This window comes from Polistes canadensis, unplaced genomic scaffold (assembly GCF_001313835.1).
Source record: "Polistes canadensis isolate GaletaPanama2010 unplaced genomic scaffold, ASM131383v1 scaffold_45, whole genome shotgun sequence".
Lineage (NCBI taxonomy): Eukaryota > Metazoa > Arthropoda > Insecta > Hymenoptera > Vespidae > Polistes > Polistes canadensis.
Window position 1 is genome coordinate 407,009 of NW_014569592.1, and position 16,899 is coordinate 423,907.

Here is a 16,899-nt window from a genome sequence, read left to right on the forward strand (position 1 = left end):
CTTATGACTATAGTTTTTTAGTATTATGCGTATAGAAATTTAATATTTACAAAGGAGCAGAATGTTTAGTGGTATCTATGGATACTATTATTTTTTATACATCTATATATATATATATATCACTAATAGAATATATCACAGATTTCTATATATAATTCCTGACTTATACAAGATTGTTAAATTTTTACAATATAAAATATTAATTTTTCTTCGGTTTATATTTTTAATATACTTAAAACCAAAGATCACCACCAACGTCTTCTTCTTGCTGTAAAGGTTGTTGTTGATTTTCTTCTTTACATTGTGCAATATTATTCTCAGTATTAGTTTTATCTTCTCGTGCTGGTAGTCCAGCCAATAGAAAATCAGATGGATCATAATTTGGATCGACATCCATACTTTCATCTAAAAGCAATATTATAGATAATGCAAGTTGTTCTAAGCAATATTATAGATAATACAAGTTGTTCTAAGCAATATTTAGTTATTCGTTTAATTTATATATATTTATATATTTGTTTCTTATTTTTTAAATATCGGTTACCTTGTTGGAGTAATTGCTGTTCTCCCATATAAAATCCAACATTACCTAATTGTACCATTGCTTCCGCTGCTTGCTGACTGTCATCGTCAGCCAAAACTACTCCTCCTCTTTCTATTCTAACTTCACTTAATTCAAGCGTTTCCATTTCATTATGTTCAGATTGTTCATCTGTTCCAAATGGAACTTCATCAAATTCATCTTCGCTGGAGAATTGTAGATCTAAAATTACAAATGAGGGTTTTTACAATACAGTTGTATATTTTCAAATTAAAGAAAAATATTTTTTTAATATGCTTATATTTTACCTTCTTCAAGTACATCTTTTTTCTTAGAATGTACATTTCTTCCAGCATCAATTTCCATATCACCTTCCACATCAACAAAATCGAAATCATCAATGTTTGGTTTTCCAAATGGATTTTCTGGTGAACTAGTTTGACTCTGCAAAAAAATTAAAAAAAAAACGCTTATAATAGATTACAAATATTAATTTTATTAGATATTTATCAATTTCATTATTAATATTATAATAGATTAAACTTATAAATAATAAATTCTTACCCCTCTGAATTCAGGTTCTACAATAGTATAATTTTCTTCGTCTGGACCAAGCCACGAAGAATCTATATCTGCTTGCTCCATTGCTCGTTTTTGGACCAACAATATATTATTTTCTAGTTGAGTTACATGCTCATCGTACTGAAATATATGTTTTTATTTATTTAATGGCATTATAAGAATAATAAATATAGGATATATGCTGAAAAAATAAAGAGAGAACATCTGTGTTTTTCTTAATCTTACTTCGTCTAAGGTCTCTTTACAAACTTTAACAAGTACTTCAGCTTTTTGTGTAAATAGAGACTCTTTTCCATTGTAAATTATACAATTTTCCAAAATTTGTTCAATATCTCGAACGAATTCATGACGGCTGTGATATTTATGAGCTTTAAAAGAAATATGTATAAACAAAATTAATCAAAATATAACAGATGCATATATATCAGAACAATGTCGGATCAAAAATAACATCATTACCTGAAACTTTTTTTGAAATAGTCTCTAAATCCATTGGACGTTTAATTACATTATAATAATCCTTCACTGATTTCTTACTAACAGGTTTTATGAATGGCCAGGCTTCTGTCATGGATTTCAATTTATTATTGACAACATTGTCCAAAATAAATGTAAGAGCTACTTGATCATTGTCATCAAGAAGAGGATTAATTGCTTTTTCCAATCTCATTAAACGATCTTCTTTTTCACCAAGTTTTTCTACGCATGTGTCTAGTATACGTTTGGCTGTTGCTGTTAATGTGGAGTCTGGTCCATTATAAAGTGTAGAGTTTTCAACTATTTGATTAACATCAGCCAAAAATTCTTCTCTACTTTGGTATTTCTTTAATCTTAAATTTTCACGTATTGTTTGTAAATTCATAGGTTTTTGTATAATTTTATAATAATCAGTAACAACCTAAACAAATATTAATAAAATACACAGATATATCACATATGAATATGTAACTTTGATATATTACATATCAAAGTTTCACTTTTGTTTTTCTTAATTATTTACTCAAAATGAAAATATACCTTTGGATTAACTGGGAAAAGAAAAGGTTGAACATCTGGTAAATCTCTCAGTTCATTTAGGATATTTTCTAGCATAGTTGACATAACAACAACAGGATCAGTTCTACGACGATTGGCTGGTCTTTGTTGCCTCTTAAGATAATCACAGTGATCATCTCCAATAGCTCTTCTTCTTTTCTTCGAATTGACTGCTTCTTTTGGAACTTTTAATAGTAAAGTACGTCTTTTCATTTCTTCCGCGTGCTGTTTAAAAATTAAAAAATTAAAAAGTAGTAATATATTAAATATATTTAAATATGATATTTTATATAAGAAAAAATATTTCTAATATATAATATTGTAAAACCTTAATCAATTTAGATGATAATTTAACTTTTGTTCCATCGACATTAACAAGGTCCTGATCATCAGTATTAAGTTGCTTCTCTATTTCTTCTTCTTGTTCTTCAGTCATAGCAACATTAACTGGAGCAGTTGTTACATTATTTTGGTATAATGGACAAGCTTTATTAGTTCGCATGTGACCTACGTTACCACAAGCACCGCATTTTAATTTTAAATCTGGTTTGAGTTTAGGTTTTTTACGTTTAGAAGGAGAAATTTCAGGTTTAGGATGTTTAGAAGCTGGGGAAGTGGATTGGTAATTACAGAATGGAAGGATACTAGTAGAGGATGTAGTGGTAGGAGTATTAGTGCTGCTGCGATCAAACATAGGATTAATGGAGCTGCTTGGGCCAATGAAACCACCACCTTGCATACGTTCTCGTTCTTGATTTCGTTTTATTCTTCTTAATTGCTCTTGGATTCTTCTCTTTTCTCTTTTCATTTCTTCTTTTTGTGCTTCATCTAATGTAGCAAACTGTTTAATAAATGTTTCATCTTTAGAATTTCTTATCTTTAAATAAGTGTCTATTACAGCTGGCTTTCTAACTAATTCAACTCTAGTGAATTCTTTTCCTTCTTGATTTCTAAAAGTGCGATAAATCTTAAGTAATCTTCCTTGCTGCGTGCCAAAATTGTTAACAGGATTGTTGTCTTCCTCTTCGTCTCTTTTTTTTTCTTTAGGTTTTTTATCTTGTTCCTGCACTTCGTCTATCATCATTTTTCGCAATGCATGCCTCTGTTGCTCTTCTCGTTCCAAGGATAATTGAGTACTCGTTTTTTTATTAGATAACATATTCTCTATATTTTTACCCATTTCCTCTATATCAGAACTATCTTCTTCGGAACTTTCACCTTCATCTGTACTTAGAACCTCATTGGATGACAAAACACGATTTTGTAAGTCAAAGATTCTTTGACATTCTTCTTTATATCTTTCTTGGTGCTCTGCTATAGAAAATCTATTACCTCGTGAAAACTTTGTCATACCTTCTTCTCCAGCTTTTGCTTTTTCGGTAGATAATGTTCTTACCACATCTATAACTTCCCAACGTGAAAGCTTTTTTATTTCTTCTTCTGGAACACCAAACTTTCTAAGAAGTGCCTTTGCATTATTTAATGAAAGTCTTCTTAAATCTGCATCCGTTCCTGTTACTGTTCTTTTTGGCTGTGCTTCTTGTTCTTCCTATTTTATTAAGATATTAATTTAATAAATAGATAAAGAAAAAAAGAAAAATATAATATTAATAATATAAAACATTATACTAACTTTACTGATAGTTGGCTTATTGGGTACTCTAACATATGAGAAGCCTTCACCACACCCTGTTGGATCAGCTGGACCAGCTAGTTGCAATAAACATTTTCCTTTCATAGCTTGAATATATGCACGAGTTGTATTCCATGGGGCCACTTTGACTTCATCATCCATCTTCAATTGCATTTCTTCATCGTCATCATCTTGAGGTGTAAACAGGAATTTTTCACCATATCCAGCATCTTTTAATCTTTGTTCTGCTGCAATCATACTAAAGTAGGAACAGCATTGTTCTGGAGATACCATAGCTCTAATTTCTTCTTCCGTTGGTAATCTGAAATCTGGCTTTATTACCCACCAATTGGAGTCCATTCCTATACAAAAATTAAAACATAGATTGCTTATGCTTAATATACAAATTATTCTTATTCATAAAAATATATATATGTACCTGTTCTTTTAAAATCAGCGCATAGTTTTAATCGCTTTCTAATACTACTCTCACTATGAGAAGGAAAAGCTTTTTTAATGTCATCCATCTTAATTCGTCTAGGCGTATCTCTAGATTTCCAAAATAATCTATAAATAAAGACCTGTAAGAAATCTCTTACAAAATTATTTGCTCTTTTGGAATTTGGTCCAGGTACCTCATATAGAGGACATTCTTGGCCTGCAACAAATAGTGCATCCATTTCTCTTATAAAATATTGTTGCCTGGTCCTAATAATTAGAAAGTCAGTCTCAGGAATTTTATGTTCATAAATTGGAGCCCTGTACATATTATTTTCAACAGCTTGTATGCTTTGACCAGGTGTAAGAATTCCAAGAAATGGACTGGTATGGGCATAAGCCGTTTCTCCATATTTGTATTTTTGTGGACCTTGATCTTTTCCTGCTTTTCTTTTATAATAATTTTTTACTTTTGAACACATTCCTACTTGATTTATTAACGGTGGATGTTCTTCAGAAAATTCAATGAGAACTATTTCACCATCTCTTCCTGTTAAATCTTCAGCTGTTCTCATGAAGAAAACATCACCACCACCAGATGCAATTCTTTCTTGTTCTCTTTGTTTTGCCTTCTTTTTAATATGTTTGATCAAAGGTAGAACACTATGTGGACCAGGTAGTGCAAGTGGACCATGACTGTATCTTCGCAATGGTGGCCTATGGAAATTTCGAAGACGCATTGGGCCCATATGGGTTTGAACAAAAGGTGCACGTAATTCTACTACGGGTGTACTATGTTGTATTAAGTTACCTCCTCCAACTTTTAAGCGTAATGTTGTTTCTGATGACCGAGGCATATAATAAGTATCATTTGATATATTAAATGGATCTCTGTCAGGTGATTTTGGTGGTGGTGGGGGTGTATCTTCTTCAAGAACATTTATTACTCCAGCTTTGCCTAACAATAATTTACTTTTTTTAACGTGTGGATGCGGTATCTTTACTTTTGGTTGGGGTCCGTTATCTTTATGAAGAAGTGCAGGATCAATATCATCGGGTATACCAAGAACTATATTTTCATCATTAGGATCTAATGTAAGTATCTTAGGTTTAGGAATTTTTTTCATATTTTCTGGATCCCAAATGACTTCTTCTTCCCAAAGTCCATATACTAATTCTTCATTTTCAACTGGGAAAATGGAATACCAAGTGTCATCATAATTTTCTTCTCTTTGTTGTTGTTGTTGATTTCCTTTATTTATGTTTATTTTAGCTTTTTGAGACTGCATATGTAATGGTGTAGTAATCTGTGAAGTTGCTAAGCGTACATTTGGTGCCACTGGTACTGCTCCACCTTTTCCTGGTTGACTAAATGCTTGAGCTGTTCTATTTACACTAGATGGAACCCATCCAGCTGCATTATTTTTACTATTTAGTTTCTGTGTTACTTTATGCTTTATGTCATCACCATTCCAAACAACATCATCTTCCCAATGTAATTGCGATACCATTAAAAAAGCATCATCAGAAAATTGTTCATTATTTGTTTTATTGTTTTGTTGCTCTGATTTATCTATTATCTTAAAGCCATAATTAAAGCCATCCCCAGTTTCAGGAACTTGTAACATATCATACCATAATTGTGCAGGACCAAATCGCCAATCTGCCACTTTTGGTCCCATATCACCATTTTCACCAGCTTCTCCAGTTTTTCCAACTTGTTCCTTATCTTCTACTGGTAATAACAATTTAGTTTCGTCATCAGAACGACATAAATCTAGAGTTGGATCTGGTCCATATTGCATTACCCAACCCTTAAATTTAAGTTTTCTATCATCTTGATCTGATCCAGAATCGGAATCTCTAATATCATGATGCCGTCTCTTTTTACGTCTTTTTCTAACACCTCTCCAAATTTGCGGAAGGCTACTTGGTTTTCCAGGACCGAATAGCCTTGAAAATCTAAGAACCTTATTTGCACGAAAATCAGGAAATAATTCAGTTACATTGATGTTAGCATATTTAGAAGGTAACATAGAGGCTAGAGGAGTTTCAAGTTTACGTTGTCGTGCTGCTTCTACTTCTTCTGCTGTGAGTATTTCTTTTTCTTCCGGTATAGGTGGTGGTGGCATTAATTGGGTATCGGATTTACTTATGACTTCTTCATCATCTGCATCATAATCTGCATTTTCTTTTTCAATCTTTGGATTTAATATACTGTTTGATCCATTATCTTCATTTATATCATCAGCCAATTCATTTATATCAGAAAAATCAAGAGCAGATGGTGACTTTACAAGATAATCTGCATCTTTCTCCAATGCAGATGCTTTTTCCTCTTTACAGTTATCTATTTCCGTACTGTTTTCACCATTACCATTTTCACTTGGCATCATTTCTTTAATAAATGAGCTCAAACCGAGACGACCAAGAGAGGCTAAATGTTGTTTTGCTTCAGCATCTAGAATATCATCTTCCAACTGACCATTATCATCGATATTGCCAAATAAAAATCCTGTCATATTTCCTAATGCAAAGTCTTTATCATTTTCTTCCTCCGAATCACCCATTGTTTTTTAATTTAATGTGTGTTGTGTGTGTGTATTACAAAATAAACAATATTCTTATATGCATATAAACATACAGTTAACAATGGTTCATTGAAACTGTAAATATAACAAAAATGCACTTTTGTACAAAATAATCGTCCAAATTATGTTTATATTTTGTAGTATAGACAAGAAAAACAGTAAACAAACCAATAAAATTAAACTTATTAGATTGACCAAGTAAAACGCGGATAATGTAGCTTCATACAGAACCTTTTATATAGTTCTTAACTCATGGAGTGTTCTCAAATTGACATTAATAATAGAATACTAGAAATACGATTGGTTGTTCAATTTGAAGGTAGAATATTATCAATTAATCACGTACAAACGTTCAATCCTTAGATATATTCAATGAATTAATTGTTTCTTATTTTTAAATATTTAATAACTTTATGACTTATAATAATACGTTGTTTACGATGTATCGATATTTCGATTATAATTATTTGTATGGAATTGTAAATAATAAAAAAATATAATGATCGATTTCTATGGAAGTTGAAACGGAAGGCTTCGTTCGAAATCGCGATTGTTCGGCTGTGTTCGTATAACTTCCAGTTCTAACCGCTTGGAGAGCTTTATGTAAGGAAAGTGGGGGAAAGTAAGAGATCTAACTTTGCACCAGTCATTGGCAGTACTTCTTCCTGTGTCCGCAGCTCTGGTGGGATTTGTTCTGCGATCAGTGGGTACGTTCGTGGAAATATTTAAGTTTGTTTCAAAGGCTTATTTGCTCCCGGTGTCTTTGTGAAACAGTGCATATCGTTTGAGTATTTGATAAGCAGGTGTCCCATTGACAATAAAAGGTTGATGTTTCGCTGAGAATTATGTCGGATACTGATGCAGGATTACGATCGGTCACACGTCAAGTCAGCTGACATATTGCGCTCCACTACACCGCTACAGCCTTCGGTAAGTGTCGCAATCCCAAACCGCCTGTTACTCTCCCGAGGAAGAAACTATTTTTATCAAATAGCCACTACACTAATCTCTTCTACTACGTAATCGTTTTCTATCGATAGCTCGCTGCTACGTCGATATATTACATTTAATTGCAACGAATAATAATAAATATCTTAGAAAATGTAATAAGCTTGAAAGAAACTGAGAATGTAATCTCCATAGTATGAAACAAAGGATGTGCGACGCAATTTGTGAGCTAAGTGCGTATTCAAGGATGGTAGCCATGTCTTCGCTCTTTCTCTTTCCCTTCCTCTTACTCCTTCCCCTTTCCCTCTCTTTCCTCCCTTTCTCGTCGTCACTGTTCCTCGACGATAGCCTTTGCGTGCGTTGCGTTGTTCTCTGACTCCGTGAATCTACAGCTACCAACAACGGCTACGCTTACGATAACTGCTACTATTATCACTATGATAGCGCGAGCTTTACTCTGATTTTAACTACATAAATGTAGTTTAATATAAATACGTTCGTCTATACACTAAACTCTATATCTTGTATCCCTTTGAATAGTTCCTCTCTTCTCTTCGCCTGTTTGTCCCCTTTCTTTCTGGCGTATCGCCATCTACAAATGTCGCGTAGCAGTGTAGTTTTGATCGTCATCGTCTTCTCGTCATTGCCTTTGTCTTACTCTTTTTCTTTGTCGTCGTCGTACTCGTCGTCGTTGTCATATTTGCGTTTGAATATCCTTCAAAGCATATATTCAAAGTACTCGCGGCAATATAACCGACTTCAATAAACTTTCTTATTCCTCTATTTATATATTCTTCATCTATACACATACGTACATGCTACATAGATGACTTTTTGTATTAGCATCGCGGATGACGACGATGACGAGGACGAGGAAGTCGATAACGAGCGACTCTCGGAAGGTAGTTATCAGACTCTCCATTCCATTGGACGTTAACTCATATAAATGGTATACTATTCGTACAATAAATATAAATAATCAAAGACGTTTGAATTACTTGACAATTTTTACAAAAAATCGTGATTTTAAAACGGCTGATAACGGATACACGTGACCCCGTACTTCGTACTCTTTCTCATCGTCATCGTCATCGTCATCATCGTACATACATACGTTCGTGATATTAAAAGAATACTGGATTTCTTTGTAACGTGATAATTATAACACTTTTCTAAAGTAGTCAACTTTCGTTATTCCGTAAGGTGCGTTCTAAACTCTTACTATCTCATATATTAAGTTAGTATAAAGGCATTTCGATCTCATGTCGAACATTACTTTCCTTCTTGTGGCGTATCTCTCTCTCTCTCTCGTTCTCTTTCTATTTCTAATATATATATATTATAATTGTATGCTAAATAAGAGGAAATGAATCCCTATGTCACGTGATAAATTGAAATTGCTGCACCGAAAGTTAGTTTGCGTGTGTATCTTGGTAGGTCTTATTACACTACAGAAATTTTTACTTTATATTCATTAGAAATTAATAATTAACGCAAAAGATCTTGGAAATGACCTGAGTCCTCGTTTAACATGAGTTTGCTTTTTTTTGTTTGCTCCTTTTCTTCTTTTTTCTCTTACTCAGTTCGCAATTCGATTGAATTCGAAATTTTTAAAAAGATTACAACATCATAAATGTAAACTACTTTGATTGGAATTAATCCGAATAGATAATTAATATGATATTTTTGTATATATTTCAAGAGAATATTATTCTTTCGTACGAGATTATAGGCATGCATTTTAAATTCAATGACTATGTTATTTATGATATGAATTTCGTATTATAATTAACGTTTGATTTTGGCATTTATCCAAATCAATTGCTGAAATAGACAAAATACGAGAATAGACAATAATAAAAAGAAAGAGAAACAGAGAGAGAAAAATATACATATCTCTTTCAAGAGATAATTATTTTCTGCGACAAAAAATAACGAATAAAATATCTGCATGTGGCACACGCGTTGATTGGTTATTATTACTTTTTATAATAAGTTTCTCCCGATGCATTATGCGCTTTACGATTTAAGTTTTATTCCTTTAATCTCGGCTTCAATCGCGAAACAGATGTGGTGATTATTTAATGTTTTAACGAATAGATCATACGAGAATTAAGATAACGCTACTTTAATTGTATGACTTTGTAAAGGTCGAAAATCTATAAAACATATAGTGCCATTGTAGCCCTATAAAGATACATACACAGTGTAAATGAAATACATATTATCTCTCTAATGACAGGATAGATCATTTTTTAATAATCTTTACTAATAATAATAATAATAATCTTTTACATGAATATATTATTTATTTCATTATTATATAATTTTAAATTACATTCTAGTAATGGGAATAAAATAAACTACGAAATAAGTTTTGTATTAATTATTCGTTTAATTTGTTATTATTATTTTTAATTAATACGCAAGACATGGTATATCTCTGAAGTTTTATCAAGAATAAAAGAGAAGTTCTCCTCAAATGAAGAAATTGTTTTTAGCTTTTTTGAGAGAGAGAGAGAAAGTTGTACTTTCGCAGTTCTTTGGATGATGTTTTTTCTTGTTTTTCTTTGATCAATATTGTTTTTTAATTTTATATAAATTTGTTTAAAATATTGGAATTATGTTGAATTAATCTATAAATAAATTTATACGCATTTCGAGAAGAGCATTAAATTTAATTTTTCATTGATCGACAAGTGTATTATTTATTGTTTCTAGAATTATTTTATATGTAGAGGTTATGTAATTAAAATCATATAATTACTGTGAATCCAATTGAATTTTTTGTTTGCTCTACTAAAATTTATAATGGTTTAATTGTGATTGAACGATATATAATCAAACTTGAGATGCGAAACAAACATTTTGTAAATTTATTAATATATATTTCAAATAGTATTTACATGTTTATATATTTTATTTAAAACAACTCCATTACCGCGGGCAACTGGCAACATTTGAATTTGTTACCATAAGCACATGTCAGAGGGAGGGGAAGTATAAGAATGCTATTGATACTATATATATAGCTTTGAAAAAGTGAAATAATAATAATTTAAAAATTATAAACATTTTCTGATTATTGCATTACTAATCGTATAATATTATCGTAAATATTTTCACCTAAATAGAATTCTCTTTAATTTCGTGATTTTTCTTTATCATTGTACAATTAATAATTTTTTTCAAATGATATTAATTAGAATAGTGTTCGAAAAGTTATAGTAGAATAACGTTTTTTTAAAAATTGACTCTATTTATAAGATAGTGAAAACTTATGACTGTAATAAAAATGATGTTATATTGACTTATGAACATAACTATCAAGTTGCTGAGGAAGTCTCAAATAGAGACGAAACGTTCAACGGATAAATATAGTGTTCATCTTAATTAAACCCGTCCAAAAAACAACTTCCCTAAGAGTAAACTTAGTAATAATATTAATTAGAATATTTTTTTGTTAAACATTTGTGTAATAAATGTTTTTTAAATCAACAATAATCCTTTATTAAAAAAGTCTATTTAAAAATATGTAATTTTATGAACCACGAGTATGTTTGAACGTGAAATATTATACGACATTGAAATTAGTTAATATTAATTACATTTGTTTCTCTCATGTAAAATATATTTCTTTTTCTCCCTCTTGCATATATTATAAATTAAATATTAAAAATATCATCTCCGATTTTCTACGTAATAGTAATGGAGGTTAAGCCATTGATGCCAGATAATATAGGATATTTTTCGCTCATGCGCAGTAAGGCGACGATGACGTTCGTCCACACCCTCGTATTTATCCACGAACAACACTTTTACCTTGGACAACCTTAAAGTAGCTATTCGATATAATTACTTTCTTTTAATTATCAGAATTGATAAAAAAAAATCCTATAAATATAATGTCGATAAAATTTTTTCATATATTCTTTATTTTTCGTTTGAAGAATTCCATTTAAAAATATTTTTTTTATAAAACAGCACGTGTAATTTCATTGCAATCCTTTTTCTTTTTCATTCGATGTTAATGATTTTTTTTCCTAATCAATTTTGTGCATATAATATTTTGTTTTTAGTTCCTATGTCTATACAATTCTACACATATTTATATAATTACGTGTGTAGATTTTATATCCTAGTAATTATATACATATTATATATATATATATATATTTTTTTTATTTTATAAGCTAAGCACATCGAATAAGATCTTTAACCACGCATGCGCTAAAAAGCTCTGCTCGGGTCAAATCCCTGAATCTAGTAAGAGTGGAAACACTGAGCTTTGCTTGTTGCGCCATCTACAATGTTCATGAATATTTGCTATGCAACGTGGCGCCTAGAGCAAACTATTTAAGATCAACTCTTGTATAGTTTAATAAGTACAAACATTTAATTCCTTGTAAAACTCTATATCTTTCTAAATATGATATATACGCTCATATATCTTGACGAAAAGTATCACCATTTAGTACAATTAATTGTACCATGTAATGAAAATACATAAATTTATATAAATTATTTTACTTTTATATTTGACGTGTAGTGTGTAAGTGTGTGACAATAGTTAAATATCATGAATAGTTACATACAATTTATAAAGTTAAAAAACAAGAATATTAAACAACTAGTAATATACAGACTTAATTGTGGTAATCGAGCATAGCTTATCAGCAATTGGCTATATAAAAAAAGAACTTGTGAATGCTGCTTGTTGTTACGTACTCTACGTGCGTATTCGTCCATGCCTACATGTTCCTTGACTGATCGCCATAATGAAAACATTTATCTGTCGTCGCTGTCGTATCGTTGTATATGTGTTCAGTCCTCGATGTGTAGTCCCCTCTCTCTTTCTCCCTCTTTTATTTCGAAATTATATCGAACAATTGAATAACAAAGTTACAAATATTTAGCAAAGCTTCATCATTACAGTTCTCGGTGGGTGAAATAAAATGATTACGTGCTAAAACTCTCAGCAGAGTGCGCGGAGATTCGTCAGGCGACTTACAACCGACAATTTCTTGACGGACTCTTTTTTGTTACACGATATTTAAGCACGATACGGATATACACGAAGCGTTTACTTAAATGCTTGGAACAAACTTCTACTCCATGTTGTACGTTTCTTGCAACACGACTACGTGTTGGAAAGTGAGTAATAGTTACACTACTAACTATTTTCACGCCTTTTGTTAAAGGTCGTATTGCGCCGAGAGAAAATCAGTTTGTCAAGATGACGTAGTTAAAATTTCCACGAATTCCTTTAAATCCCCTCTTATTTTGCTTCATATCTGTACGACTTTTTGTTTGTCCTTTTATTTTTTATTTTTCTTTTTCTCTTTTTTTTTGACATGTGATTTACATATATATACATATCTAACGAATTTATGAGAAATGTTATCAGTTATTTTTCTGAAAGCAAATTTTCTTTATTGCCTTCTCAATATAATGCTTCTACGTGTAAATGTGAATCTAACTTTATGGATCTTTATTAATTAATTTATTTCAATTTTATTAGTTGATTTATAAATAAGAATCAAGTGTTTTTGTAATCTTTTTTCTTATTTTTTAATAAAGTGAAGATATTTTACATGCTATTTTAAGGTTATAATCTTTTTGACTATTTAATGTTAATACTTTTTAAATATTTTCGAAAACTTTATAACAAACGTTCTCTCCTATATAATCTAATGATAAGGTTATTACTTTTAATTTTTAATAAAAATAAAATCATTATATAGTACGGATGAAATATATCTTAATAATTTAATTTCTTTGTAATAGGTGACTACATGGTGACACGCGGTCGTAGACGAGCGGTCGGCAAGAAAGCTGTGGCAGAAAACAGTTAGTTATCCTGTGCCAAGGTGACTATACCTGTTCACTGTTAATAAAGACAGTGATTTCAAATATCATAGAAGAAAAGTCAATTTCACTGGTACAGAAATATTGTAACAAGAAGTCACAATGGAACGTGAATCTAATCCAATGCAAGCTTTATGCCGCAGCGGTTGTGGATTTTATGGTTCGCCAGCGACTGATGGACTATGTTCTCTTTGCTATAAGGAAAATTTGAAAAAGAAACAACAACCACCAGTATCGGCTGCAACTGTTCCAACCTCACAGACCGTTTCTGGTAACGCTGGCACGTTGCAAAGCGGTTTCGGCAGTCCTGCAGTTACAGGAACCACAGCCCAACCAACCATTCCTACTATACCTCAATCAACGACAGATTTACCCAATCCTAAAGAAGTATGTTATTATATGTGATTATGTATATTTAATCGAAGTACTTTTAACAATAAGATTCTAAATTCTATGTTTAACCCCTTGACCTACAATATTGTGTGAGACTTATAATATACCTTACGGCCCAAACAAGAAATATAAGTACTATTTATGGCGAATCTTACAGGAAGAATATAAGAAGTACAAAATATAGTGATGATTTTGACATGCAGTCCACGCGTAAAATGGTAGTACAAGGGGTTAAATTTTATATTTCAAATTTTTAGTGTGTCTTGATATTTGATTTCCTTGTATTATATATTTAGGTTAGCAGGGAAGATCAAGACAGTGAAGTAGGAGTAAGCGTTACAGTAGCTGAAGGTTCAGTGAGTAGTGGTGATACAGATGAGTGCTTCGATGGCAAAGAGACTGATAAAGAATCTAAGAAGAAGAAAAATCGTTGTGCCGTTTGTCGTAAAAAAGTTGGATTAACTGGTACGATATATTATTTATATTAATTACTTATATGAAAGATAGATTAAATTTTTTGTTTATTTTTTAATTTTTATAATCTATATCATATATACGTTCAGTATCATTTAAAACTTTTTCTTATATTTTTAGGATTTGAGTGTCGTTGCGGAGGACTATTCTGCTCCGTGCATCGATACAGTGATAAGCACGACTGCAAATTTGATTATAGAGAAATGGGCGCCCAAGAGATACGGCGTAATAATCCAGTTGTTGTTGGTGAAAAAGTGCAAAAAATTTGAACTATTTAGTGTGTAGAATCGTTGGGAATGGATATAACTATATAAACAAACAGAATATAAAACCCAGAAGAAACAAGATAAATTATCTGGCAGCTGATTGTGTGTTTAGGAGTGAAATATACATGTATGAATGATACAGAGTGGAAGAGGTGCAAAAAAAATTAATTTCAGATAGAAAATTGAAAGGGAGTAGAGAAATAGAACATCAGACAGCAAACGATTTGTTTGATTGCCAATTAGAGTGAGTGTGTGAGTGTGAATGTTTCAAAATTGGACGTCAGTGCCATGTCAGATTGTCATCTAGCGAGAGTTCTAACTGAGAATATATCTGGTTACTAACTGCTGCCAGCATACTATTACTATTACCTATTATTATCTTTATGATTATTACGATTTATTATTATTCTATATTATGTTTATTATTAATTTACTTAAATGCAAAAATTCGCGGATAAAGTTTGTTTTTAAGAAAATCCAGAATTTTTGGTGCAGTCAGTCAAGTCGGCAAATATGAAAATTATCTCGTTAGCAATTTTGGTTTAATCGCAAATTTTATATATCGCTGTTTTGTTTCTATATCAAGAAGGGAATGTTGCTTAGATAATGGCTGATTTGATGGGTGATCACAATCTTAGGTTAATAATTAGTCTAATAATTATTAAGTACATTAGTCTATTGATTCATAAATAATGCAATGAAGTATAAGTAGTATTGTGTGTTTATGTGCAACTTCAAGTGAATATAACCGGCATTATTACTCATTAAATATGTTTCAATCTATAATGCAAATCAATTATTTACACTATCGCAGCAATTCTTTTAAAGAAAAACCCTTCTATGAATATATTTATTCCTCGTTTTTTTCTCCGCGAATATTGAATCATAGAGTATAAATATTAGAACTACTTAAACAAATTAATTAGTTTTTTGTTTTAATTTTATTTCATTTTTCTCTTTTTTGTTTCCCTCTTTGTGAGTTTTTTATAGAGTAGCTGTGCAAGGTATTCCGGTTCTGCATTACAGTGCTTCAAAACTGAGTAATAACATTTCTTTAGATGCCAGATATTAAATTTAAAAAAAAAAAAAGAGAATAGCTGGCATAAAAACATGATCAGCATTAGTAAATCTAAAAGATATATGAACATTGTAGAGAAGGCTACACATGGTGATCACTGTGTATGTTTCTAAAGGACTTTGTTAAAAACATAATTAATCTTCATCTCTACGTTATAATCTTTAAATATTGTTCTCATTATAAGATTTATGTTAAAATGGTGCTATGAGACCGTTCTTTATGTATTTTCTTGCAAAGTCAACTGCAATACAATGAAGGGAACTATTATGAACTTTGTGTTCGTAATAAGTTTATTCCTTATAATAAATTCATACGCATCTTAAATCAATGAAATTATGAATAATAATTGCTGGGTTTTATTAAAAATAAAAAAACAAATAATACAATAAAAAAAGGGAAATAACTGATACTTTTATGTTATATCTATATCATTTTGGGACAAAGCGTTGTCAAGACTGTGCTGCCATATATATACATATATACGTACTTCTTTACTATATTATTAAAATACTCTCAACGAAAGCATTTTTTGATTTGTTATTAATGCTAATAAGCTTTAAACATTGATAAATATTGCAGAGAAAGATAAATAATTATTTTTTTCAGAGATATATAAATATATAATTTATTTTGTAAACAAAATTAGTTTCTTCTGTACATTAACAGCAACGATTGGAAATTGTTTGCTTAATATTATCTCAAAGAGATTCTTGTTAATATATCTTTATGATCAATAATTTTAAACAACTTATAATTTAAAATGAGATCTCTTAAATATATATATGCGTGGCTGTAATGCAAAATGACATCATAAGTCACGTTAAACAAAATAATAATAATAATAATATAATAATAATAATAAAAATAATAATAATAAATAAATAAATAAATAAACTAATACATTACGTAATTTTTTAAAATATATTCTTCATGGGGTAATATTTCCATAATACCTGATTAAAATAAATAAACAATGTAAAAAAAATTAAAAATGTGTATTAATGGTATTAATTTTATAATAGTTTCATAATGTGTTGACATGGAAAATAATG

At 30.6% G+C, this 16,899-nt stretch overlaps 2 protein-coding genes across 3 annotated transcripts; one reads left to right on the top strand and one right to left on the bottom strand.

The window, feature by feature from the left end:
- Positions 1-23: 23 nt before the first annotated feature.
- Positions 24-7,065, bottom strand: LOC106785077 (transcription initiation factor TFIID subunit 1). The gene is made up of 10 exons (XM_014745224.1): positions 4,231-7,065; positions 3,792-4,153; positions 2,487-3,707; positions 2,141-2,383; positions 1,583-2,021; positions 1,349-1,491; positions 1,106-1,243; positions 850-985; positions 545-763; positions 24-405 (listed from the first exon to the last, which is right to left on the bottom strand). Exons 1-10 carry the CDS (start codon positions 6,797-6,799, stop codon positions 233-235), a joined length of 5,643 nt encoding a protein of 1,880 aa, XP_014600710.1. The 5' UTR covers positions 6,800-7,065; the 3' UTR covers positions 24-232.
- A 377-nt stretch (positions 7,066-7,442) lies between these two features.
- LOC106785081 (AN1-type zinc finger protein 5) lies at positions 7,443-16,162 on the top strand. Of its 2 annotated transcripts, XM_014745230.1 has the most exons (6): positions 7,443-7,527; positions 7,624-7,750; positions 12,704-12,922; positions 13,556-14,023; positions 14,326-14,494; positions 14,624-16,162. In XM_014745230.1, exons 4-6 carry the CDS (start codon positions 13,739-13,741, stop codon positions 14,770-14,772), a joined length of 603 nt encoding a protein of 200 aa, XP_014600716.1. In that variant the 5' UTR covers positions 7,443-7,527; positions 7,624-7,750; positions 12,704-12,922; positions 13,556-13,738; the 3' UTR covers positions 14,773-16,162. The 2 variants fall into 2 exon arrangements, with proteins under 2 accessions (XP_014600716.1, XP_014600717.1); XM_014745231.1 differs by lacking the exon at positions 12,704-12,922 and having other exon boundaries at positions 7,448-7,750.
- The last annotated feature ends 737 nt before the right edge of the window (positions 16,163-16,899 follow it).